Source organism: Vulpes lagopus, chromosome 15, assembly GCF_018345385.1.
Source record: "Vulpes lagopus strain Blue_001 chromosome 15, ASM1834538v1, whole genome shotgun sequence".
NCBI classification, from domain to species: domain Eukaryota; kingdom Metazoa; phylum Chordata; class Mammalia; order Carnivora; family Canidae; genus Vulpes; species Vulpes lagopus.
In genome coordinates, this window is record NC_054838.1 from 42,484,996 (window position 1) to 42,512,132 (window position 27,137).

A 27,137-nucleotide genomic window follows, 5' to 3' on the forward strand; every position below is an offset into this window, starting at 1 on the left:
TATCCCTCCTCATGCATATTCTTTCAAGTCATTACTTAATTCTCCATAATACTGAATAGAATTTGTTTCTATTACAATATATAGTAGATATATATACCATAATTCTTTTTTACTGATGAACATTCAGTTTGTTTCTAGATTTTTGCTAATACTATAAAAAATATCCTAGTATTTATATCTTTAAATGCTAGTATTTTTCTTTTGTTAGAGTAAAAATCCTAGAAATGATTATTGAGCCAAAGGGTATTGTGTCCATTCAAGTTTTTATTTTTATTTTTTTTTTAAGATTTTATTTATTTATTCATGAGAGACAGAGAGAGAGAGAGAGGCAGAAACACAGGCAGAGGGAGAAGCAGGCTCCACGCAGGGAGCCCAATGTGGGACTCTATCCCAGGTCTCCAGGATCACATCCCAGACCGAAGGTGGAGGCTAAACCGCTGAGCCACCAGGGCTGCCCCCCAATTTTTAAATATATACTAGCATATCACTTCCCAAAAGGTTATAGTAATTTCCATGCATGAACTGTCTATGGGGGTACCTGTACTTTCACCAACATGGAATGTTATTAGCCTTTTGATTTTTACCAATTTGGACTGATAGTAGATTGACTTGATTTGTTTTGCATCTCTCTGGCTCCTTGTAAGGTTGAGTATCTCTTTGTATCCTTCTTAGTCTTTTCCATTTCCTTTTCTATGAATTGCCTGTTTATAAACACCAATTCTTCTTTTGTGTTCTCTTTTTCTTGTGGATGTACAGAAGTTTTTGTACATTAAGAATTTTTGCCCCTTGTTATATGTGTTGACAACTTTTTCCTATAGTCCAGCTGTTTTTGTTTAATTTTGTTTATTTTGCATATTTTTCATCATATAGAGATTTTCAACTATTGTGTAATTATACCCACAATTTTCCTCTACAAAATATTCTTTCTTGCTTGATAAGACTTCTCTACTCCAAATCCCCTCCCCTACTCTGCATCTTTGCTCTGAAGTTCTACAAATATATTTTCTCTTTAGGTCATCAGAAATTGAGATTTTAAAAAAACACAAGACTGAATTACAAAGAGCAAAGCTCCATTATAAACATATTGAAAGATATTTTTCCCAAGTCTTTTCTATCCCTCTTGAATGTTATTTATGGAAGCTTAAATATGATATTCTTCACTTCATCAACACAGTCTTAATTTTTCTCAGAAACAGGCACAAAGTTACCAAACTCAACTAAGTGGTAAAAAACCGTGCACAGAAGACAGCAGCTCAGAAGATCCTCGGTTGATGTGTGAACCAGATCACAGTTGCGAAACCAGTGAAAGAGATGAGTTCATTATTGAAAAACTAAAGTCAGCTGTGAGTGAAATAGCATTCAGCAGGAATAAGTTACAGGATGAAAACCAGAAGCTCTTACAAGAACTGAAGATGTACCAAAGACAATGCCAGGTGATTATTTTCCAACTGATATTGCCCACAAGTTGTAGAAATGAGGACTCAACAGGTATATGGATTAGAAAGCTAATATTCTATTCCATGTGTAAGTTCAGATCATATTTCCTCTTAGCAAATAATTCTTACTTGATGAGTAAATTCAGTAATCTCATAGATGCTTTACTCCACCAGGGTGAACCTCAGTTCTGCAGTAGTATCAGAATAATGCATTACCAGGACAACGTAACAGCGCTTGCTTATAGACCTCTATGCCCTACACCCATGGCCCCACGATTCTCTCTGACCCTGAGCCTCTTGGACTTGCAGGAATCCTGGGTTGGAGACCCAGGAAATCAGTAAAGGTTCAACAATCTAATTACCTCAATGAGAGGCATGGAAGCCACTTCCTGTGATTTATCACGGTTTACTTTACCGTAGTCATTTACCAAGTAGCCTGGACTTTGGGGGGGTGTTTGTTTTTTGAGTAATGTAATGTCCACATTGGCAGATGGGATCACTGGTTATTCTAAACATTAATTTTCTTCTTAACCCAACAGTCTTGTCTATCTCTTCCTTCTTTCCTTTCCTTCTTTCTCTTTCTTTCTTTCTTTCTTTCTTTCTTTCTTTCTTTCTTTCCTTTCTTTCTTTCTTTCTTTCTTTCTTTCTTTCTTTCTTTCTTTCTTGTTTACTTCTGCATCACTAAGAAGGGTATACAGCATTCATCAAAATTTGTCATCACCAATTTCTGTACTAAATATGTGCATTGGGTACATATTTATGGATATCCCAGTTACTTGACCCATTCTATAGTTTTATCCCCTGTTTTGGTCTCATCTCCCACCTACAAGCACTCAGCCTTTTTCTACCAATCCTAACATGTTGACTGGCCCATTCTTAGTCCGACTCTATTCCTTCCTCATGCTGAGATATACTTTGGAGGTCACTATGTGAGCAGACTTCCATTTCTCTAAGATATTCCTTGGGATCTTCTGCCACTTAAACTCCCAGGGTCATTTTTTAGTCTTGGGCCAACTCCTCATCCCCCCATCCTGCCACATTATATATGGGATTAGTTCTCTTACTTCTTTCTCTGCCAGCATCTACTCTTCCATGTTCCTCTATCCCCATGTCTGCAGGGGGGCAGAACACAAGACTCCCAGCTTCTCTTCCATGGCATTTCTAAGAGAAGTACATCTCCTCCGTCCCCAAATCCAGCTTTGTTTGGGAAGGGGGGTATTATTCTAACACAAATCAGAATATAGATGTAAACAAACAAAACAAGCTAAAAACAGAAATGCTAAACACTGAACAAGTCATAAATCATCTAGAAATTGAGAGGATACTGCTGATGTTTTCTCCAGCTTTGCTGTAATAGAAATAAGACTAGTCCTTACTCCTCTACTCTAGAGGTTGTCTAGGTGGCTCCCAGTGTTCAGCTTGCCAGTCAGCCCACCTGGTCCCGTTTTAGCTGGGTTTGCAGGACTACTGATTCTGATGGGATTTTCTGTCAGGAGCTCACTTCTCCATCTCCCCAGGCAGGGGACACATGCCCTTGGCTTTGAGTTAAAGACATTCTGCAGCTCTCTTTGTACTGCTAGAATCTGTACCAGGATCACAATAAGTAAGGAGAGTATATTTCTGGGTCGTTCCTGAATATTCTCCCCTGCGTTTTAGGTCATCCAGCACAGACTGAGGAGTTAGTCCTCTTTGTCCCTTGTGGAGGTCTTTTTGGTTCTGGTCCCCAGAAATCTACTTTCCGTTCTGCTGTCTTTAGTTTGCTCTAGACATATTTCACTAGTAAGCCCAGATAGAAAGTTCGCTCCTATGCTTCAGTGAAGTTCAGCTTCTTCACCAACATCTTCATTTTAATCTTGTCGAAAGAATTTTGTTTGGACCTCTTACAGCATCCAAGAACATCCTCTTTTATAGGCTGAGGCTCTTTTACCGGCTTTTGGTTCTCCAGCTCACTTATGAAATATAAATAGCCACTGTTACCCTGTATTCTAGAAAGAGCCTCTGTTCTACCCTCTTGGCAGCATGACTGACTTTTTCTATAATGCTTTCCTTGACCAGCCCCACCCTTCTCCTTCTCAGAACTTTATCTTTTATATGTTTCCAGGAAGGGAACATTGGAAAATCTTGTTCAAAGAAAGAATGTTGCAAACAGAGGAAGAGTATACATTGAGAAACATTCATAAATTCCCATTCCCAGTTCAAATTGTAATCTCTACCCTCTCTCCAAGTGAATGCTTCAGGTGAATACTTTTCACATTGACACTCCTATTGACAAGAAGAGAGAAAGTGCAACCAGAGAGTGTGAACGGGTAGCAGGAAGTTAGGCCTAGGACCAAGGCCAAGGCCTCCCTCTCTTTAGCAATATCATTTAATTGATTTACCCTCCTGACCCAAGTTCAACAGGATATGACTTATATGCTTCCCACCCCCCCACGCCCCCGCCCAAGGTCTCTACAAACTTCTAAGGGCTTACTGTGATGTACTCCTGAGAAGGCTCCCTAGGTCATCTAGGCTAGGGAAAGTCCATGTCATCCACTTTGACTTTTCCTGAGATATACATATATTAATGTACATAATAATTTACTAATGTTCCTGAATACATACTAACAAAATAAAAACCCAGCTACTCATAAAAGTCAATAAATCATGAAGACTCTTATTGATGTTTATACCAAAGGTTATAAAATAACAGTATTGATTGCCCCTAATGTGGTGTCTTTCCTTTAAATCCGTGACTCTCTAGTGGAGTGATTTTTCTCCCCAAGTGACATCTAGCAATGCTTGGATACATTTTTGGTTGTCACAACAGGAGAAAGGGGTGCCATTGGCATCTGGTGGGTAGAGGCCAGATATGCTATTACACATCCTGTAATGCACAAGACAACGCCCAAAACAAAGAATTATCCAGACCAAAGCTTAAATAGTGCTGAGGTTCAGAAAGCTTGCTTTAACTTTTGCAATATTATTTTTCTCATATTCTTCACCAGTAATTGTTTTACGATGTTTTCCATAGTTAATGATATATTTTAATATGACGGTTATTTACTTTATTTTTATCTATATGCCAACTTCTATGAGAAAATTCACCAAAGTTATTTTCACAGATTTTTTTCTTCACTAAAAAAAATAATAATAATTTAGTTATTTTAGGAACATTATTAAATTTAAACTAAACATCTCCATTTTATATTTTACGGAAGAATCACATGTGTTAAAAACAAACCAAAGTATTCTGGAGTATGCTTAACACATAAAAATATGTTAAAGCTTTAATGAAAAGATCTTTAAGGAGTAATTTGGTTCAAAATCTTAAGGTAGCTAACAGATCAGATTTCTACTCCCAAGAAAACACTACTTATTCTTGATGCACTTAGAAGAAAAAAATGCTGAAACTAATGCTATTATTTGGCCTTTTCCCTGTTTTATTTCCAAATTTGACCTACGTTTCATTCTCTTGATTTAAAGCATATACTAAATAAGAAGATAATCAATTATTTACTATTTGGTAGCTGATTTGAAGGTTTAAAAATTACTGCTTCTCTCAAACCATTAGGCAAATTTCTAACTAAACAGATGGGCCTTTAACTTTTTTTTCAAAATTTATATTTTACCAAATGCTAATAATTAGAGGTAAATAATCACTTAACCAGTGCATGTGTTTAGAAAGAAGTTTCTCTTCTCTTTTTGCAAACCTGTCATATGACAGTGTTCCACATCTTGCACATGAATTTAGAAAGACAACCATTTCAATTTGAATGTCACTTATTGTATATAAAATTCTCTTTAGTTTACAACACATTTTAATGCCAGATGCATCTGAATTTTCACATGAATCACATCTTCCAACTTGTCTTTCCACAACTTTGAAATGTGTCAGTATACATATTAATTCCATTACATATATTTATTTTCTATGGTGTACACACATTTTTAAAATGTGTAGCATTTCCCATTGGAGGTTAATGACAAAAAGAAATTGTTCTCACCTTTCTAATATCTATGCCTTCCCATAAATGACCTTTTTTGTTTACTTGTTAATGTGTCATTAAAGTACTAGAGCAACACTCTCCAGAAATATATGTCCAGAAATATAATGCAAGCAACAAACATAATTTAAATTTTTCTAGTAACCACATTAAAAGAAGCCATAAGAAATGACTGAAACAAATACATAATAGTAATCTATTTTATTCAACATATCTCTAAAGTATTATCATTTCAACATAAAATCAATGTAAAAAGTTACTAATGAGGTAGAGATATTTTACATTTCTTCTCATACTAAGTCCTCAAAATCTGGTGTGTATTTACACTTACAACCTATCTCAATTTGGAAGCCAAGTAGTCACTGGAAACACTTGATCTGTGTTTAGATGTCATAAAATTTACAGTTAAAAAGTAGATTTACAGGGATGCCTGTCTGGCTCAGTTGGTAGAGCATGCAACTCTTGACCCTGGGGTTGTGAGTTTACTTTTTAAAAAAGTAGATTAACATACCTAAATTGTTCCAAACAAATTTGAGAGTATTCTAGTAACTGAATCAAGTACCGAAGAATCATTTTCCTAATACAAGCATCCACAGTGACAAATAATTTGATTTTTCTGCAAAAGCATGCCAATTTTAAAACTACTTCGAAGTTAAGTAAATGCCCTAATTCTGTGTCAACTCAGTATTATTAACATTGAATTCAAAGGGATATTGCATAAGTCAAAAAACGACTCTCAGTTTATCAATACCAACAAAGCCTCTTTTCTTGTACTTTCATTGCCTAAGTTTACATAATTCTGTCAATTATAATTAAAAGCTTTTGCATATTCATGTTAGAAAAAATGTTTCAAATCATTATTTCTGATTTGTATTATGAAAAGTTTCAATTTTAACATAAATTCTCTTACCTATGTAGCTAGATCATTAATAAGCTTTTTTCCCCTTAGTGACATGGTATCTCCAAATATCATTCTTATAGGTATTATTTTCTAAAAACAGTAAACAAGCTATTATTATCACATTTTGCAGAATTGTAATTACCTGTAGCTCATGGTGACTGCATTTCATTGGCCCAGAGTTAGGGCCATTTTATACTTCCCTTCCCCAAATGAAGGAAGACCTCATTGCCTACATGCAACTTCAAGTCGTGGCAAATTTGCAGGGAGATGATGCCTTCTACAGTTGGTCAAAGTAATGGATAACATTCACATCAAGTTATTTGTTTTTCTACTTGCTAATCTATTGTTTCACATTTCTTTTGTTTATTTTGAAATTTTAGGCTCATCTGAAAAATCCCCTGTTTGAAACAAGGACTTTATTCAAACACATCTTTGCCCAACAAGTTTATTAAATCACCTAGTTGAATATATTTTTGCTTTTATTTCCAAGTCAGCCAGGAACTTCTGAGGCTAAAGTATTGCAGTGAGGTCCTTCACCAAACCCAGGTCTTGGGTCTCTTGGAAAATAATATAAATTTAAGGGTTTGGTTTAAAAAAAAAGTTTGTTTGTTTTTTAAAGATTTTATTTATTTATTCATGAGAGACAGAGAGAGAGAGAGGCAGAGAAATGACAGAGGGAGAAGCAGGCTCCCGTCCAAGGAGCCTGATGCAGGACTAGATCCAGGGTCTCCAGGATCAGGCCCTGGGCCAAAGGCGGTGCCAAACCGCTGAGCCACCTGGGCTGCCCTTAAAAAAAAAGTTTATCTGGAAACTTGTATGTCTTATTCTGTTTCCATAATTATATTTCTAGGCTCTTTGAATTTTGGGGTAGGAGTTAATGAATAAGAAAACATATGCCCAAAGCTTGTACATGAAATTTTATAGCAACCTTATTAATAATGGCCAAAAAGAAGAAACATCAAATGTCCATCAACTGATGAATTAATAAAATGTGGTATATTCATACAATTAAATATTATCCATCAACAAAAAGGAATAAAATACTGATACATGTTGTAACATGAATGAACCTTGAAAGAATTATGCTGAGGGAAAGAAGCCAGGCACAAAGGCTACATATTGTATGACTCCACTTGTGTGAGACATTCAGAATAGACAATTCCATTAGAGATAGGACATACCTTAGTGGTTGCCAGGGACTAGGGGGAGGGAAAATGGGAAGTGACTACTAATGGGTATTGGGTTTATTTTGGTTGTGATGAAAATGTTCTGGAATTAGTAGTAATGCTTGTGAATATACTAAAATCCATTGAATTTTATACTTCAAGTGGGTGAATCTTATGGTAATTGGATTTTATTTGAATAAGTCTGTTATTCCTACATACAAAGAGTTATTTTACAGATGATTTTTAAAAATACCTATAATCAGGATGCCTGGGTGACTCAGTGGTTAAGTGTCTGCCTTTGGCTCAGGGCGTGATCCTGGATTCCAAGGGATCGAGTTGGACTCCCTGCGGGGAGCCTGTTTCTCCTTCTGGCTGTGTCTCTGCCTCTCTCTCTGTGTCTCTCATGATTAAATAAATAAAATCTTTTTTTAAATGCCTATAATGTTTTCTACAGCTTTTATTAGGAACCTCCTGTGCTTATAACACCCCACCCTCTCTTTACCAATAAGCTACAGATCTGTTCCACTAATTTTGCATGAAAAAAATTATTTTTGCATTTTGAATGTTCCAATTGGACTTTTAGACAAAAGACCTGGATTTTTCTTTTCCAAATTCTGCCACTTGTAAGCTATGTGACTTTGGAAGAAGTCTGGCCCTCAATTTCCTCATCTACTGTAGTGGCAATGGATTTGATGACCTGGGTAAGGTACACTTAATAGTTTCCCTGTGTAAGTGAGTAGAAGAAACCTGATGATTTAGAAGGACTCTGCCAAAATAACCTTTCTCCCAGAGAACAGCCAAGTACTGCTGGAGAAAATCACTCAATAGGTCATGGTCACAAATCTCGGATGAGTACTCACCACTACCAGAAATTCTCTTGTGTTGCTCCAATCAGCTAATTCTCCTATTCACATTGCAATCCATTTCAAACCCTCTCCACTCTTAAAAATCACTCCCATGGGGGCACCTGGGTGGCTTGGTTGGTTAAGCATCTGCCTTTGGCTCAGGTCATGATCTTGGGGGGGAGAGGGCCTAGGATCAAGCCTGCATTGGGCTCCCTGCTCAGTGGGGAGTCTGCTTCTCCCCTTGCCCATCCCCCTGCTCTCTCTCTCGCGCTCTCTCTCTCTCAAATAAATAAAATATTTTTAAAAAATCACTCCCATGCCCCCACCTCCCCTTCTCCTTCTAGTGACATCATTTTACTTCACAAGGAAAATAGAAGCCAACAGAGAGCCACTGTTATCTCTCCATATCCAGATGCATATACTTGTCTACATTCCATTTTCCTTCCTTCTTTCCTTTTGCTTTAGGCAAATCTCTTACACTTGGACTTTGGGACCCACTCCACCCACCTTCCCAGGAACCAAAACCATTACTGTTATTCCTCCTCTCTCCTGCCTGGACCCTTTCCAACAGCTTTCAAACTTGCTCAGGCATCTCAACAAAATAAACAAAATAAAACACTAGATTCACAGGATTGCTGGTGTTTCTAGTTGCTAGATAAAGTAGGGCTATTACTGGGCAATAAAGACATAGACCATGGTTTATAACTCTTTGTATTGGTCAGCTTTGAAATTAGATTCTTCTTGACTATTGTCTTTAAATTGGGAATTACTGGCATTAATCCAAATTTCACACATTAATATTTTATTCCTACTTTTATGATTCTCTCAAATTCACATACAGTGTGACTGGATTTGGTTGGTGATTTGATTATTCTTTATCACTAGACTATAAGCTCACTGAGAACAGAGTCTATGTATCTTCAGTGTTTTGTTTTGTTTTTTGTTTTTTTCTTTTCTTCAGTGTTAAGCACATAATAAGGACTCAGCAAATATTTGTTGAGTAAATGAATGAAGGAATGAAATTCTGTAAGACAGAGCCAACCAAGGAAGGACTCAATACCAGTTCATTTAGAATTAGGCTGGTTCACAGATGTTAAATATTTTTAAATATATTATAATCACAATACTCAAATGTGTGCGTTGAACCTGTTTGATGTTTTTATGTAGGCCATGGAAGCAGGACTCTCAGAGGTGAAAAGTGAGTTGCAGTCACGTGATGATCTCTTGAGAATTATTGAAATGGAACGATTGCAGCTGCACAGAGAATTATTAAAAATAGGAGAGTGCCAAAATACTCAAGAAAATAAAAAAAGGTATATTCTTTATACTCAGCAGCCTGAGAGAAACTGTTCAAGATATGATGTTTGAATATCTTAAGAGTTTTATAATTAAACTAGAATAATAAGTCCATTTGTTTTGTATTAACATGCTGTTAATTATTGGGTAATATTACAGATTAAAAACAAAATCTGCGATGATTTCATCTTCAAAATGAATATATTTACTTATCTGGAAAATTGTTTCATGTTCTGATTTATGGATACTTACCTATCACAGTGAGAAATTTTCTTAGAACTTTTATTTTTCAGGATATTGTAAAAACAATAGTATAGAGCTGATATTTAATTGTATATGTTAATAAATAAGATTTATTCCCTATTTTCAAATGCTTTTGAATGCCTATAAGCCAAGTAACTGTTATTAACTTTTTCACTTGTAAATGTTATATTTATTTTGGCCTCCATAATCACTACCTTGTCAATTCCTTTAAGGGTTTTGTTAGAACAGATTTTTTTTCCTCTTTTAAAATCAGGCAGGTATTGTGTATCCCATAATCACAAAAGAAATGGGACTGCTAAGGATTATGAAATGTTCATACTTATGAGTAGAAAATTTGACTGTCCAATTCATTGATGTTCTAATTCTCATTGGAACTTGAATCCTTCTCAAGTCTGAAGGCTGATGGAAGGCCAATGAGAGGATTTTAAAAACTGACTAACCAAATGGTAAGGGATATTTTATTGAAAGATGATTACCTTGCTTTAAAGGCAATAATTATTTCTTTAAAGTTGCGGGACTTGCTTGAATTTTTTGAGCTCTACACTTACAAGAAATGGCAAATTAAGCTTCCTAAAAATGACCTATTGTGTGTCTCACCAAGGATGTAAAATGCCTATTAGCCAGTCAGCAATATAGAGTGCTCCACATGCAAGCTATAGACCATCGTCACTGATCATTAACAAATCTATTGAAAAAATATAATGTGCAAGGCACTGTTCCAGTGGGGTTAGTTGATGAGAAATGTCTTTGTACAAAGAATGTCTATGCCTAAAAATATAAGAAATTTCCTAGAAAAGCAAACCTTTCACCCCCATCTGCCTCTTGATTTGTGGAAGAACATTGTAGGTACTTCCATATGGACCTGTCTCACAACACCAATGCCGAATTCCAGGCATTGCCAACTTATCTTCAGTACATGACTTCATTCAAAATTTTGTGGTTATTCACATAGTTGTTGTTATGCCTAATGCCAGTCTCTATTTAAATTGGCATTTATTTGGGTCTCTAAACTTCAGTTTTCTTAATTGGAGGGTATTCCTCAATTCTAGTATTCTGAGATCTGATGGAAAGATAGATATTTAACTTTTCACAACTTCCATTATATTTCAGACTTAAGGCCTAGTCTTCTCAGCCTTCATATTTCCAACAGGAAGTTTCTAATCCTTTTGGTTTGTTCGCATATGAATGTAATTCCATTGTATTGTTTTGGTTTCTTTTCTTTGGACTATGTTTCTTCTTTCCAGTTGTATTAAGGTGAAGCAGCCCAGGCTTCTTAGTGCAGATGCACAATAGTTTTATAGAAGTAGCATAGTAATGCTTTTATTCATTTTCAGAACCTTTCTCAATAATACTAAGATCTTGTTACCTTTTCTTTTTTTTTTTTTATCAGCACCTTGAGCTGATATGTTCTGAGAGTTATTAAAAATATTTCCAACTCTCCTTACATACATGACAAGTGATAATTCCTTTATATATTATTATTAGCATTTTATATTAGCATGATTATTGTTTTCTTCTTTTAACTTACCTGCGTTGATGTTTGACATTTGTTCTAGTCGCTCAGTGAAATTTACAAGACAATCATGAGGTTTTTTTCCCCCCCCAATCAGTTCAGCATTCCACTCCCTGAAATTCCTTAGGAAGAATTGAAAAATAAGAAATGTCATTTTTCACTCCTTTCAAATAATAGCAAATAAGAAAAATTTAAGAATGATTCTGAAATAATGTTGGAGGAGAATATTAGATAAAATGTTCACAATATATTACTGAGTAGGATACAAAAGGGGACTGAAAAATAATGTGTGTGATACATTTTAATTGTATGAGAAACATATGTATTTATACACATGTACATAGAAAAAAAAGATAATTAATATACACAAAAATGCCAACAATGTTTTTCTTCTGATGATGACATTATACCAGTATATACTCTGATATACTCTGTTTTCTACAGTTAACACATATATTTGATAGAAGAAAAGCAATCCAGTCTAGATAAAGTACCTAGGGAATATCACTATTCATTTATACCTTTTTTAAAGATCCCTTTATTTTCAATATTTCCCTCAGTTATTTTTCAATCACTACTTGGATTTTGTGTTGTGTGGTTTAGGTTTTTGATTGATGGAACCTTTTAAAAAGTTCTTTGGACATCTGAAATTGTACTCACTTACAGGTGGGTACATCCCTCAAAACACCAGACTTTACCAGATTAGGCAAGCAATAGCATGCTAGTGTCCTTGCCTGGCTTTCTTTCTTTTTCTGTTTTAATGAGTTTTCATTTACCAACTTCCCCGATGTAGAAGTGAACCTGCTTGTATTTCTCCAAACTTCCTGTAGAAATGGTACTTTTTATACTAGTTTCTGCTTTTCCCCTCTGGTATCCATATGTGCTGGCAATTCTATTTTGTAAATTAAGCAGCCAAGGAACAGATGTATTTGAGCTTTCTCTGGGTAGACTGTCACATTTAGTCATTTTGGATCACTTTTATGGAGAAGTTGCCCCCCTCTGACTTCTGCTGACATAGTTCCTTCCCATGATGCATAAGCAGGTTAGATGTGTTTCCCTTTTCTTTAAGGGGGTTCCAAGTTATTTTATATAAAAATCTTATCTACATATGCAAACCCAGTATCCTGCCAATTTTCAGTGTATAATTGAAGTTCCATATTAATTGCTACCTCTTATTTTTTTCACTAAAACCATTTGCACTCAGTTAAATATGTAAGTACTTATGGGATCTGAATGTATGAGAATTTGCAATTTCTGGAACCAGAAGCTTTTCCAATAAGCTAATAGTCTATCTCTGCAACCTACGATAGTCTAAATCAATAACAGAATCAGGACAGTTTACCAAGTTAAGTTTTTTTTTTCACTTTAATTTGTAGAGTTGAATCCTCTTATTCACCTTCTACTAAAGAACTAGAAAGGAAAAGGAAAGAGCTGTTCTCAGTGACCCTAGATCAACAAAATCATGAAAAAGAATTGAATAAGGTATGGAAAATAATGGGCTTCATCCTTTCAGGCAGATCTGAAGTCTCTGAACACAAAGGGAGGAGGAAAACCTTCCTTCACATTCCCTTCTTTTTCCTTCTATGTTTTCCCCTAAGAGAATAACCTACCAGGCTGCTAATTCTTACATTTTTCTGCACAGTGCTATAAAAGACACAAACCTTCCATCTTCATTGTGCCTCTGGGAAACTGTGGCTCCATCACAGGTAGCTTACAGCAAGAAGTATGAGAGCCCAGACTCAGGCATCCATCTGTCTAGTAGGTACCTAAGCTCAGGGAAGTGGCCTGTGCCAGATGCTAGGGTTCCTCATTTCTAGGATGGGGATGGGATCCTAAGCACCTGCCTCATACAATTGTGATGAGGCTTAAAGGGGTGAATAATGACTTTGCTACCTAAATAGCACTTCCCATGCACCAGGAGGGGCTCTAAGGGCCTAACAAACCTCAGCTCATTGATTCTTCATAACCACTTTAGGAGGTAGGTACTAATACCATCTTTTACATTTGAGGACAGTCAAGCACAGAAAAGTTAGGTAATTTTCCCCATATTACACAGCAACCAGGCAGATTGATCAGATTTTAATTCAGGCAATCTGACTCCAGAGTCCATACTCTTCCCTTAGGTTAAAATCTATTTAAAAAACGCACATCAGATGCTTAGAGCAGGGCCTGCCTAGCTCAGATGAAGCACCCAACAAGTGAAGGCTGCCACTGTTAATGGTTGCACCCACCTTTTATCACTGAACACCTAACTGGTGCCAAGTAATCTGCCAGGAGCTGGGAATACAAGCATGGATAAGGCCTGGGCACTGTCCTCAAAGGCCGTGTGGTTCTCAACTCTCTACCACAAGTATATTCTCTTCTCCCTATAGCAAAATCTAGTTGGGGTTTCCTTTCCATGAGCTTATCATGGCTTCTACTCATGTCTCTGGTCTTTAGGTTTGAGGACCACACCTAGATATTCAATGTTATATGATCTAAACAGTTGTTAAAAGTAGGGAAAACCTGGGCATGGCTTTGAATCATCATTTATCCCAGCACAGAGCCTGACACACAAAAGTAAAAATAAATATTTGGAGAACGAATGAATTAATATCAAGGTTAAGATCTCCCATACCTGAAGAGGCTCATAAATTTAGTTGCCGTGTGTATAAATTCAACATTTGTTGCACATCTAGTATGACTATATCTATTCTGCTTATTTCTGTAGGAAATACAGTGACAAAAAAGACAAACCCTGTCTCCCAAAGAGTTGACTGTCAGGTAGCTAGTAAGTGTAGAAAAGGTATTATGAATTAATGATCATTTTCCTTATATTTTTGCTTAATTCCATGAAACTGATTTTACTATTTAAACATAGAATTTTTTAAAAAAATGTTCTTTATTGGTGTTTGCAATGAACGCATTATGATAAAAAGACTGATTAAAGCCACCTAAAGTATATTTATACCGTTCTTAACCTCATAGACTCGATAACACTTTGAATAACAAGGAATCTACTGACACTGCACAGTTGTGCTCTGAAGGAAGAGAACACTAGGCACAAATTCTCTTCATAGGCTCTTGGAGACCTCTAGATAATGCACTGCTGTGCAGGAAAGGTAACAAATGAATTGTGTATAAATAGCTACAGCTCCCAGGAAGTGTTTGTGGAGAGCATTTCTATTCTCTTGTAATAAAAGCAACAAGAGCCATGTATTATGAATCTTGCAAGTATTTTATTTCTCTTTTTTTCAGTGTAGAACTATATTTGTCATGTATTCCGTGATGAAATTGACATTTTTAATTAATAAAGCCAAAAGTCATTTAGAGCTCAGTAAATTTATCTCATTTAGAGGGAAGCTTTGCAGGAGAACATGTTTTAATATCTAAATGCTCTGAAAAAAATAAAAATAGTTTACTCCGTTTTCATGATAGTATATTCATCTTTTTTACATTTTGAAAGTTCCATTTTAAGAGAACATGTTAACTACACAACAGTGATGCAATCAGCAAAATCCAAACTGGGACAAACCACAGAAGAACCCCATTGTTTCATCAAATAAATTATAAAGAGAAAAATTGGAGAGAGGAGGTTGGAGATGAAAGCAGACATGTGACATTGTCCTCAGGGTGAGGATATCTGTACCTCTCTCTCCTAGTCTCTTCCTTTTAGGAGCTGGGTGATAGGCCCACCCCTTCTCTTCTCTGGGAGTCTTTTTTTTTTTTTTTTCCTCATCTGTTTAATGATGGGGTTGGGGTTATACCATGTGACTCCTAAGGTCATTTCCAACTCTGAAATTCTTTTTTTTTTTTAAGGGTCAAGGGAGGGACAGAGGGAGAAGGGGAGAGAGTATCCTAAGCAGGCTCCACACCCAGTGCAGAGCCTAACATAGGACTCAATCTCACAACCCTGAGATCATGACCTGGGCTGAAATTGAGTCGGGCCCTTAACTGACTGAGCCACCCAGTCATCCCCCACAACTCTGAAATTCTAAAAATGTTAATAATAGGAATAGAGGGATGCCTGGCTGGCTCAGCGGTTGGGCGCCTGCCTTCGGCTCAGGTCGTCATCCCAGGATACCGGATTGAGTTCCGCATCGGGCTCCCTGCATAGAGCCTGTTTCTCCCTCTGCCTATGTTTCTGCCTCTGTCTCTCAGTCTGTATCTCTCATGAATAAATAAATACATCTTTAAAAATAATAATAATAGGAATAGACTCACATAAGGGGTTGGTGGCATAGAGCTGAGGACAGGTCGAGTTTTCCTTCTGAACATGCGTCCTTTGCATGTTAGGTCTTCCCATGCTTGCTTTTTCCAATGTGTGAACTACCTTCCAGGATTCTGCTCACAGTGGTTACAAAGCACAATGGGTAAGGTCCTGGAATCAGACTGCCTGCCACCAGGAATGTGACTGTGGGGAGTTATGTACGTAACATCTCATTCCACAAAATAGAGAACTGCTTTGGGAGTTAAATGAGATGATATATGTAGACTACCAGAATACACACAACCACACACAAAAAGAGAGGCTTTACAAAGATGTGAGCCAGTATCCAAACTTAGATCACAATTCAAACAAACAACATACTCATTACAATCTTGATAAATTTTTAAATTCGAATACTTCCTGGATATGTGATGATATTGAGGAATTGTTAATTTTTTAAGGTACGATATTGGTCTTCTGGCTATGTTAAAAGAAAGAGTGCCCTTATTCTTTTACAGATATATCCTGAAATATTTCAAGATGAAATGAAAAAAAGTAAATTTTAGAAGTTCCCTAAGGAAATTCATATAAATCTCTTTGTACATGGACTCCGTTATACTCTCCAGCCTTATTTCTCACAACATGCCCAGTCCTGGCCACTCCAGACTCCTCTTGCTTCACTGGGTGTGCATGCTCTCTCTGGCTCCTAGAGCCTTCACTGCACTCTTTGCCAGGAAGCCCTTCTCCATCCCTGCCTTCCATCTGGCTTCCAATTCATCCTTCAGTCTTTGATGTCTCCTCCTCTAGGAAACCCATCCTGACATCCCCAGGCTGGGTTAAGCACCCTTCTACCACATACCGCTGACATGCATTGCTCCTCTGTGTTCTGTTTATTTTTGTTTCCCCCAATGGACTACGATTTTCTTGAGATGGTGATTATGTATTTTATCTCCAAATCTCAAGAATTAGAGACGGTGAATGATTTCTAGAAAGGTGGTAAGAGGCTGAACCAAACACAGTGGTAGTAGAAATGGAGAGCAGAGGAGAGATTTAGGAGAAATTGAAGTACAAGGGACAGAATTTGCTGCTTGACTGCATTGTCAGGTGGGGAGGAGCCCAAGGTGATCCAGAGGTCAGTGACAAGGAAGGCCTAACTATTGTTAAGAATTGGGCAGTCCACAGGCTTAAGTGGAAGAGATGATGCATTTTCATAGACACTTTCAGTGTGAAATTTATCATAACGTGATTCTGAAAAAACATAATGTTTAGTCACAAATAATACACACAATTTAGGCAAAAAAAAAAAAAAAAAAAAAAAACACTGAATTTAAAGCTAAGAGTCCTAAGTTCTAGTCCTAGCTCTGCCAGTTAATAGCTTTTTGACCTTGAGTAAGTCACTTAACTTCGCTAAGCCAATTTTTCTTCCTAAAAACCTGCTTGGTCCATATGCCTCTAGGTAGTGAGTCCTGCGTCTTTCCACCACACATTCTGCAGTGGTCGTTTGATGGGTGTAAAGTTAAGTTATAGGGTGCCTAGAGATGACAGTAAGGCATTATGCACTAAAATTTTAAGAGGGTAGATCTCATGGTAAGCATTCTTACTACAAAAAAAAAATTTTTTAAGCAAAAAAGGAACAAGGAAACTTTTGGAGGTAATGGTTATGATTATTATGTAGGTTGTGATGATAGTAACATGAGTATATGTCCAAACTCGCCAAATTGTATACGATAATTATGTACAGTGTTTGAAGACTATTTATACCTCAGTAATGCTGGGAGGCTAAGTGCTTTATTATATTTTGTTCACCTTCCTGTCAAAGCAGTTATCAAAGCAGTATCAGTAATAAGTGATGATTTGCATATAATAGAAAATAGATGTGAGAAATGGAATTTTGAATTTGAAAGGAAAAAACTAAATGAGCCATTTATTGTAAGTATCTATTTTTAATTCATCATTGATCAGAAAAGGTGAGTAAAGTGGGGCCTGCCAAAGGTTTAAGATAGGACAGGAAGACTGAGCATGGCTAACAAAAGCCTTAAGCTGCTTGACAAATAAAAAGATTTGTTAATATTTGCCTGGAATATATCTGCTGCAGATAAGAAGCCAACTCTATCAGGAGGAAGAGTACCATGGCTCTGAGCAGGAAAGAATGAGGAATGAAATCTCTGACCTAACAGAGGAGCTCCATCAGAAGGAGATCACTATAGCAACTATCATGAAGAAAGCTGCCCTTCTGGAAAGACAGCTAAAAATGGAGTTAGAAATAAAAGAAAAAATGTTAGCAAAACAACAGGTATGCAAGCGGGCAGGATGGCACTTTCCAGGTCACTGTGTTGCACAGTAGTCTTCCTCCTTGACTAATAAAGCATTGGATTTCTTGATATTGTTTCTGAGACTAGCATCCCGGAAATGCTTGGTGGAGCCACATAAAACCTTTGCGAAATAATGCAAAGTGTGGGACACCTAGGTGGTTCATTCGGTTGGTTAAGCGTCTGCCTTGGGCTTGGGTCATGATCCTGGAGTGCTGGGATTGTGTTCCCAGAAACCAGTGCCACATGGGGCTCTCTGCTCAGTGGGAAGCCTGCTTCTCCCTCTCCCACTGCCCCTCCGCCTGCTCATGCTTGCTCTCTCTTGCTGACTTTGTCTCAAGTAAATAAATAAAATCTTAAAAAAAAAATAATGCGAAGTATCATCAAAAGAGAACCAGGGGAAAAGTGATGACACAAGATAATTGCACTAAATCTCATTCTAACATTTTCTTGTGACACATATTTTGATCACCTCCCACAGAATGCTGTAGTCAAAGATTTCTTCCTGAATTTATTTTCTGTAGTTCCATTAATATTTTTGTCTTTAAGAAAAAGCCTCTATTCCAGCTTTTTGTGGATACTTCTTACCCCCATTTTATATATTTATTAGGGAGGGGTAAAAAAAATGGATGTTGAAACATGAAAATTATTCCATATTTACTGAACTCGATGCACCATATGGTTCATGGTGAAAGAAAAACAACAATTATACCATTCTATTGTTAAAATACTGCAAGTGACTTTGAGGTCCAACCCTCCCTCCTTTGGCTTCCTCCTTTTTCTCCTCCCTTTCTTTCATCCTATTTCTTTTGAAATTCCTCAGTCCTTTGCTCATCATCAAATTGATGATCTGTTATTAAAAGCATGAGGTTTATCTACTTTTCTTACCCCAAATCGAAAGGCTTTGAGGGCACCATTCAATGACTTTCTAGGCATATGAGGGTCACTTCACAAATAAGATGGCTATTTAAATCCTGTGTGTTATAAAAACGAGATCTAACTTTGCCCAATTATAAGCCATAAACTATGATAAATTTGTACAATACACAGGAAAACAGCATAGATGAGATAGTAGCATTGATTGTACTGCTATAGGAAAAGATATTTTAGAAGTATTAACAGTGATTCAGGTAGTTGGATTATGAATGATTCTTATTTTCTTCTTTATACTTTCTGCATTTTTAGGTTTTTGATCAGGAGAATATATTTTGTAATCTACAAAGTAAATAAATCATTTTAAGGGAAGTGTTTTCTATAGAAATGAGGCTTATCTAAGTAAAAGAGCAGATGTGTGTAAGTACTAGTCAAGTAGAAGAAATCAGGGAAAAATAAATTAGAATAAAGTAGTCACCAGAGAGAGAGAGAGAGAGAGAGAGAGAGAGAGAAAGTTTGGCAGAAATACTAGAAAGAACAAAATTAAACATAAAAGTAATATTTGCATATTATAAAAATTAATTAGGTAGTGAAGAATTCAATGGGCATTGTTCTTGGAGCGTGTTTTTAAATTGTGATTTTTCTGGTGTTAATTTGCATAGGGTAGAAAAGTTAGAAGTGAGAAATGGAATTTTGGAATTGGAAAGAAAAAGCAAATGAATCGTTATTGTCAGTATGTGTTTTTAATTTAGCACCAATCAGGAAAGGAGGGTAGAGTGAGGGCTGCCAGACTGAGAACTAAAGGCAAATATCTGATTTATGATGATCAGGCCTAACAAGTGTTTCTCTTCCCTACACTTAGAAAATCTATAGATTAGTAAAATTTCTTTTAATACAGTTGCAAGCTTTTATTATATGATTTTTGCATTCACTTTTACCTCCCGATCTGCTTTCAGGTCTCAGATATGAGATATAAAGCTGTCAGAACTGAAAACACACATCTGAAAGGAATGATGGGCGATTTAGACCCTGGACAGTACATGGTAATAACAAGCTGCAACCATTTATTAAATCAAACTGGGACACTACGTAGTTGGTCAGGATTTACCCAGCCCTAATTATACTAAGCACTTTCTATGTGTCAGATGTACAGGAGTTGGGGTGGCAAATTATTTTGCATCTGGATTGAATTTACTTTTATCCTCAGACTAGAACGTTTGAATTTCTTGTTTTCTCCTTTGCTCTTTTCTTGGGTTGGGCTAAATTCTGAGCATTTCCTCAAACATGCTACTCGCTCACTTTTGCTTTTGCATTTATCTCTGAAATACCTGCGTCCTGCATGGCCTGATTCCCATGTCAACCATAGCCTTGATGCAGCCACTCCTGAAACTCCAATCAGAGTGAACTGGTCCATCTACATTTGGTCTGTACTTTGGTCTCACTTGTTTTGTAGCCTGTCACTTCCTCAGTGGATGGTAAAAAGGGACCATGTTATATTCATGTTTGTATCACCATCACCTCACAATGTCAGGGGTACAGCAAGTGTTCATTAAATGTTGGTTGAATAAAAGGAAGGAGGAATAAACAAATGATTGAGGATTGGCCTTATAGTTTTGACCGGTGGCTCTACAGACTGACCCCGGGGCAGCTTAAACAGACTGTGCCTTTCATTTCAGTTGTTCAATAGAGCAGTTGAAGGTTGGTTTTTATATATCAATATGAGAACTTTTATTTATCAAACTAGGGAAATACCACTGTTACTTGTTTAGCATTTCTTTGCTCTGGGAGAAAATTCTGAAATAAAATAATTTGCCTGCCATTGAGAGAATGGAGAGGATAGAAGATGAACAAGGTAAGCTGGTTCAGTTTCCTCAGCCATGACAGGAGGAAGTTGGGGTGCACGGGTTTCCATGATCCTGTATTTCTGGAATGGGAGCTACTCGTTCCCGTAATGGTAAGTATTCAAGCGTCAGAGAGTTAGAAGCATTCTGCAAGCATTCTGCCTTTGGCCCTGGTTACAGATTCTGTGATTGGAGGACAGATGGATAAAAAGGAAAGTATATGTGGCTTCCCTATCTGTTACATAAAATCTGTGTGACATTTAGGACTTTTATTTCTAAACGCTTGACACCCAAAAATTTAAATTGGGTCCTGCCCCCATGAATGTCTTATTTTTTCCCCTCTCACAAAATGGTTTTTGTGTTATTTTTCTTTTTATTTTGAACTAAATGTTTTTCGGTGTGAACAGCCCACACTGAGCCTGCTTCGCTCTGGCTTGTATAGGCATTTGGCTTTCTTCATTTATTTATTTATTTATTTATTTATTTATTCAAGAAATAAAACACATAAAGATATGTAAAGAAGCTGATTATCCAACTGTTTTCCCCAATCCCAAGGTGGACTCCAGAGATATCCAGTGCTTTAAAACCAATATGTAGCATTCTATAACTTTTTTCTTGCTCATGTACACATATAGAAGGGAGGAGCTGAATGTCTCTTTACAGAAATAAGTGTATAGTAAGTATGTTATTCTAAACTGCTCTTTAACTATATATCATGGACAGCTCTATGAGACAGTAGGAAAACATCTTTTTTTATCCTAATTTCTTAGGAAAATAAATATATACTCATGTAGAATATATGTAATTTTTATTAAATTGAATCACAACTTATATACTAGTGATTTTCATGCAGGTATGTAGTCATATACTATTTAGGAGTTTTAACTTTTTAAAAAAATTGGATTACATTATACACACTTTCCTGTGTCTTGTTTTTGTTCATTCAACATTATCTTTTGCAAAGCATTACAAACCAGCTGGTTTAGGTCTATTTCATTCTGTACAATGGCTTAATAATATCCTTTGATGTGAATCTATCAAAATTTATTCTTTTTCGGAATCAATTCATTTGTAATTAATTCAACCCTTTCTAGATTTTTGCACAAATAAATAATACTGTAAAAAAAAATCCTCATACATACTCAATTCTTAGGAACAGGTTCCTAAGAATAGGATTGCTGGGGCCACCTGAGTGGCTCAGTAGGTTAAGCATCCAACTCTTGATTTCAGTTCAGGTCATGATCTCAGGGTCGTAAGATCAAACCCCACATCAGGCTCTGTGCTGGGCCTGCTTGAGATTCTCTTTCTCCTCCTTCCTCTGTCCCTGGCTTTAAAAAAAAAAGGAATTGCTGATTAAAGGGATATGTATTTTTTAAGATTTATTTACTTATTTGAGTGAGAGAGAGAGCATGAGCAGTAGGTGCAGAGGGAGGGAGACTCTGAAGCAGATTCCATGCTGAGCATAGGGCCTCTTGTAGTGCTTGATCCCACCACCCTGAAATCACGACTGAGCTGAAACCAAGAATCGGCTGTTTAACTGACTACACCACTCCAGTGCCCCTGTACATTTTAATTTTAAAACATCTGTTGTCAAATCACATTTCTAGCATCTCTGTACGTGCATACCTTTTTTGTTTCCTCCTTAACAGCAAGAGGTGTTATTGCTCTTTTAAATTTTTGTCAGTCTGATGGGTGTGAAGTGATGTCTCAGTAGTACTTTAATTTCTACTTCTCTGGCTACATAGAGTATATTTTTGTATATTGGCAATATACAATGAATTCTAATTCATTTCTTCATTGAGATACCTTTTTCTTGTCAATTTGTAACAGCAGTTTCCTAAATTTATTATTTATAATTTTATTTATGATATCTTTTTACCATACAAAAAGTTTTAATTTTTGTCAAATACATGTATATTTTTTTTTTGTTTATAGCTTCTGAGTTTTCTTCCCGGGATATCAAGGTTTTTCCAACTTCTAGACAGTATACACTGTTTGTGAGTGTGTCTTTGATGATTTTTATATTTTTTCACCTATGTCTTTAATCCACTTGAATTAAAATTTTACATTAGATATAAAACAAGAACCCAATTTAAATTTTCATATGAAGGTTCAGTTCATTTTATCCAGTTTCTGCAGATAATTTCCTGTTGGGTTTTATTTGGAATTGAGATAACTTTACACATTGCTTTGAAAGAATTGGCACTTTTATGATAGTAAATTTTCTCATCCAAGAATAAGACATGGCTTTCCATTTCTTCATGTCTCAGTTTATGCTCTTCAATAAGATCTTACAATTTTCTTTGCATAGGTTCTGTGCCTTCTTTTAAAATTTATGCTCATGTTTTATAATTCTTGTCACTGTTATAAGTGGAATATTTTCCTTTTTCCATTTATTGTTACTATAGTAAGAAAGCCAAATTGTCTTTTAATTCTAGTAGGCATTTTACTAGGGACTCCTAGGGTTTTTTGAGATATACAATCATTTTAACAAAAATAGATAGTTTTAACTCTTTTCCTACTGTTCATATCAATTATTTTTTGTCATATTGCATTTGCTAAAATCAATATTAAATAATAATAATAGCGATTGCTGACAAAACTAATTTTTTATTTTCAATGAAATTGTTTTAGAGTTTTACTGCTTAGAATAATATTTGTTTTTGGGTTCTGGTCTTATATATTTTTATTCCTAGTTTATTTAGAGTTTTTAAGATTTGCTGCTGGCTTTTATCAAACACCTTTTCAGCATAAATGACACCATGTGGGTTTTGTCTGTTAATTTGTTAATGCCTGATTGACTGTGATTGACAGATTTCCTGATACTGACCTATCTTTGAATTTTTAGAAGAAACCTTCTTGGTCATTGTTTTCATTTGCCAGGGCTGCCATAATGAAGTACCACAAACTAGGTGACTTAAAACAATGGACACTTACTGTCATACAGTTCTGGACGTAGAAGTCCAAAATCAAGGTGTCAACAGGGCCACACTCCCCCCCAACCCCCCCCCCCCCCACGAAACCCGTAGAGGACAGTTCTTCCTTACTTCTTGATAGCTTCTAGTGATTTCCAGCCATCTTTGGCAATTCCCATCCTCTGTCTCCACATGGCATCCTCCTTGTAGATCTGTCTTCACACAGCCCTCTCTGGTTCTCCATACTGTCTTCCCTGCATGCATGTCCATCTCTGTGCCCAAATTTCCCCTTTTTGTAGAATACCTGTCATATTAATTAGGGCCCACCTTCGTGACCTCATTTTTACTTGATTGCCTACCGAAAGATCCATTTTCCAAATAAGGCCACATCCTGAGGTGTACTAGGAGTTAGGACTTCTATATATATAATTTTTTTTTAAAGATTTTATTTATTTATTTGAGAGAGAGCGTGCTCATGAGCAGGGGGCGGAGGCAAAGGAAGAAGCAGGCTCCCCGCTGAGCTCCTCTGGTGATATGCTTTCTCTTAAAGGATAGATCCATCAACCACTCCAAGTCACCTCCTTTGGATTACCCAGTGGCTCCCAAGCTCTCCACTTCTTGTACTGGCCATACTTTTCTACATAATCTTTCCTCATGTTACTCCTTTCAAGAACGTGTGCTCAATTTCCAACTGGAAGTCTGAATTCTTCATAGTCCATGGCTTCCTTAATCTGGCTCTCCTTCTTTGTTTCCCATTAGTGACCTACACAAATCCTCTGCTAGAGCTAGGCCTGTCTTAGCCGCATTTGCATATGTGATGGCCATTTCTCATGCTCTTTCCTTGCTTCCAGGCCTTCACACATGCTTTCTTTCTACCTAAAAATTCCCTTTTCCTACTTCACAGAGCCATACCCTATTAATGTTTCAGGAAACTTAGCATAAATGTTATATGTTATACAAAATCTTCTTTGATTTCTCTCTACTATGTTAAGTATCCCTTCTTGAAACTATCATAATATCCTTTACTTAACATCTATTGTAGCACAATGTTAAAATCACCTATTTCTTGTTAGCTACCCATCCCCTTACCAGTAGGCTCATTGAGGGCTGTTATGGCTCTAGTTTACCATTGTACCCAAGCACTTAGTATAGTGCCTGAATGCAGGAGGCAGCAAAAAAAAAATATTTTGTTAGATGAGTGAATGGACAAATGAGTGGGTGAGTGAATGAGTGAATGGATGAATCCATTATATGTCCTCCACCTGAAAGCTTTCCTTTACTTTTACCAAAGTAAAGACATAGTTTTATTTTACTAAATCCTACCAGTCCCTTCAGACCAGGATTAAGTTATATCTCCTCCATGAATTCATCTTCAGTTACTGTAGACTCCATTTACTTCTTCTTTCTTTAACTTTCTTTAGCAGTTATAACAATTTAGCATTGAATTTTAAATTGTCTTATTTTTTATTTTTTGGTGTATATATGTATTGTCTCATCAATCATAGACTCCTTGAGGGAAGAAGTGGACTGTGTTTTATACTTCTTACTGTAGGGTTTAGAACAGCATAGGGCTCAATGAATACTTGCGGATTTATGGGTCTCACCTGTAGTGTAAGAGGCATAAATAAGTTTTCATGGAAATTATTGCTCACATCATTAAAGAGATTGCCAGAGCCTTGTTTTATCTTACCTCCTGCATGATCTTAGTCTGATAGTTGTTGCCATTCATTGATTCAGAAAACATTTGAGTTCATACTTGGTGTAATGTGATGTGATACATAGTTATACGTCATATTAGTCACTATTTTTTCATACATGTTAATTTTGTCTACTCAGTTTTGCTGTATTTTCCATTAAGGCAGAGTCACTTTTTCATATTTGATCACCTCTGACCTCTTAATATGTGTATATAAACAGTACATATTTGTTTAAAGATTGGTTAATTGGATATCATAAAATGGAATACCACTGATGAATGGCCCTCAGGGTGATGCCTTGTTAAAATAGTATTTAATCACATACACTTTATGTAGAATTGTAATTCATATAGAAAGTTGACTTTATAATTGCTCTCTCTCTCTCTCTTTTTTTTTTTTTTTTGTATGTGAAGATCTGGAATTGACTTTGATCATTTCAAGCCACTCTCCAAAGAGAAAGATATCTATTGAATTTTAAAAAGAGCAAAGATAATCCTTTACTCTTTAAGAGTATGCAATCTAATCTATTATGTCATTTATTTAGCACTCACTAGTTTAAAGATTTCACATTAAAGAAAACTCCTATCTGTTAAAATCCCCTAATTAGATAGTTAATTCTTTCTGAAGTAATTGTAATGGATAAATAACCATGGAATTAAAGAATTGGCACTGAAATTTTACCTCAGGCAATAAGAAACAAAATATTTACATAATTATTTTTTATTTTCTAAAATATGTGCTATTTGGATAATACTCAAATAATAATTTTTTTTTCCTTTCTAGACAAGTGAAATTACTGATGTTAAGGTAGGTCATTTTAAAATCACTAGAACTTTGCAAATTTTTCCACTTGACTGTGAAGCACCCTGCTTATTCACACTTAGGGAAAGAAAGTTTTAAGAAAGCCCTCCCGCAGTGGTAGGAGTTAAGAGCCCTGCATTCAGTTATTGCCCTTTGCATACTTGGTGCTGTGGCAGCTCCCATTTTCCTGTGCAAAATCCACTGATGGGACTCACCACCTCGTATGTAAGTTTTCCTCAGGTCTCAGTGAGATACTCAAGATAGTAATAGAAGTAGCTCTGAAAAAGATGTTTTCCTTGGATTTGTGCAAGAACGATGACATCAAGTAAAGTGTCAGGGGCTGACCTTTATTCTTCTCCTGGGTAGCTCATGAAAAATCAAATTTATCATGATGGATTTTTTGTGATTCCATATTTACCTAGACCCATAGCATATTTAGTAAATTTTCCTTCATTTAAGAAAGGTGACATAAAATCAGATTTAATCTGATTTATGGTAATTTTTAAGACTAATTTGCCCTTTACGATCGATAAAGGTTGCCAAATAAAGTAATAGCCTAAAAAATTAGTACCTTCACAAGTATCTAAACCACCCATTGACATATTAAAAATTAATATACTAACCATAAAACATGATTGAAGTTGGTCCCTCTGTAGAAATACATTGTTGCAGAATATATATGAATTTAAAAAGAAAGTGTACATATAAAATACTATTATTGAGACACTTCAGTAACTCAACTAGCCACATGCTAGCATGTCAAAGCAAGTAGGCACTAGGAGGTTTTGCCATTTCAAGAACGAAGCAATTGATTAAAACTACAAACCCCTAAAATGGGGGGGAGGGTGGAATTTTGAGATAACAGGCCTATAAAGTAAGCAATCAGAAACACAGAGGTAGAATTTAATCAGTGCCTTAATCTTCACATGATAACCATCTAATGAAGGATTATTTCCTAAAATTAGTAGAAAAGTATTTAAAAGAAACATGAAATGAGAGAGCCCAAAAATGCTGTCAAGGAAAATAGAATATGCTTTTAAGTATAAATCATGTAAATACATCACCTGTGTAATTTTTTCAGGTCATGCTCACACTTATTTAATTATGG

At 36.1% G+C, this 27,137-nt stretch overlaps 1 protein-coding gene across 1 annotated transcript in view; it reads left to right on the forward strand.

Annotated features, from left to right (window-relative positions):
• DEUP1 (deuterosome assembly protein 1) overlaps positions 1–27,137 on the forward strand; it is a 79,770-nt gene that overhangs the window by 34,310 nt on the left and 18,323 nt on the right. Inside the window, exons 7-11 of the mRNA XM_041729686.1 lie at positions 1,191–1,433; positions 9,499–9,644; positions 12,781–12,886; positions 17,689–17,886; positions 19,732–19,818. Coding sequence (XP_041585620.1) covers positions 1,191–1,433; positions 9,499–9,644; positions 12,781–12,886; positions 17,689–17,886; positions 19,732–19,818 — 780 coding nt within the window. The remainder of the gene's footprint in view (positions 1–1,190; positions 1,434–9,498; positions 9,645–12,780; positions 12,887–17,688; positions 17,887–19,731; positions 19,819–27,137) is intronic.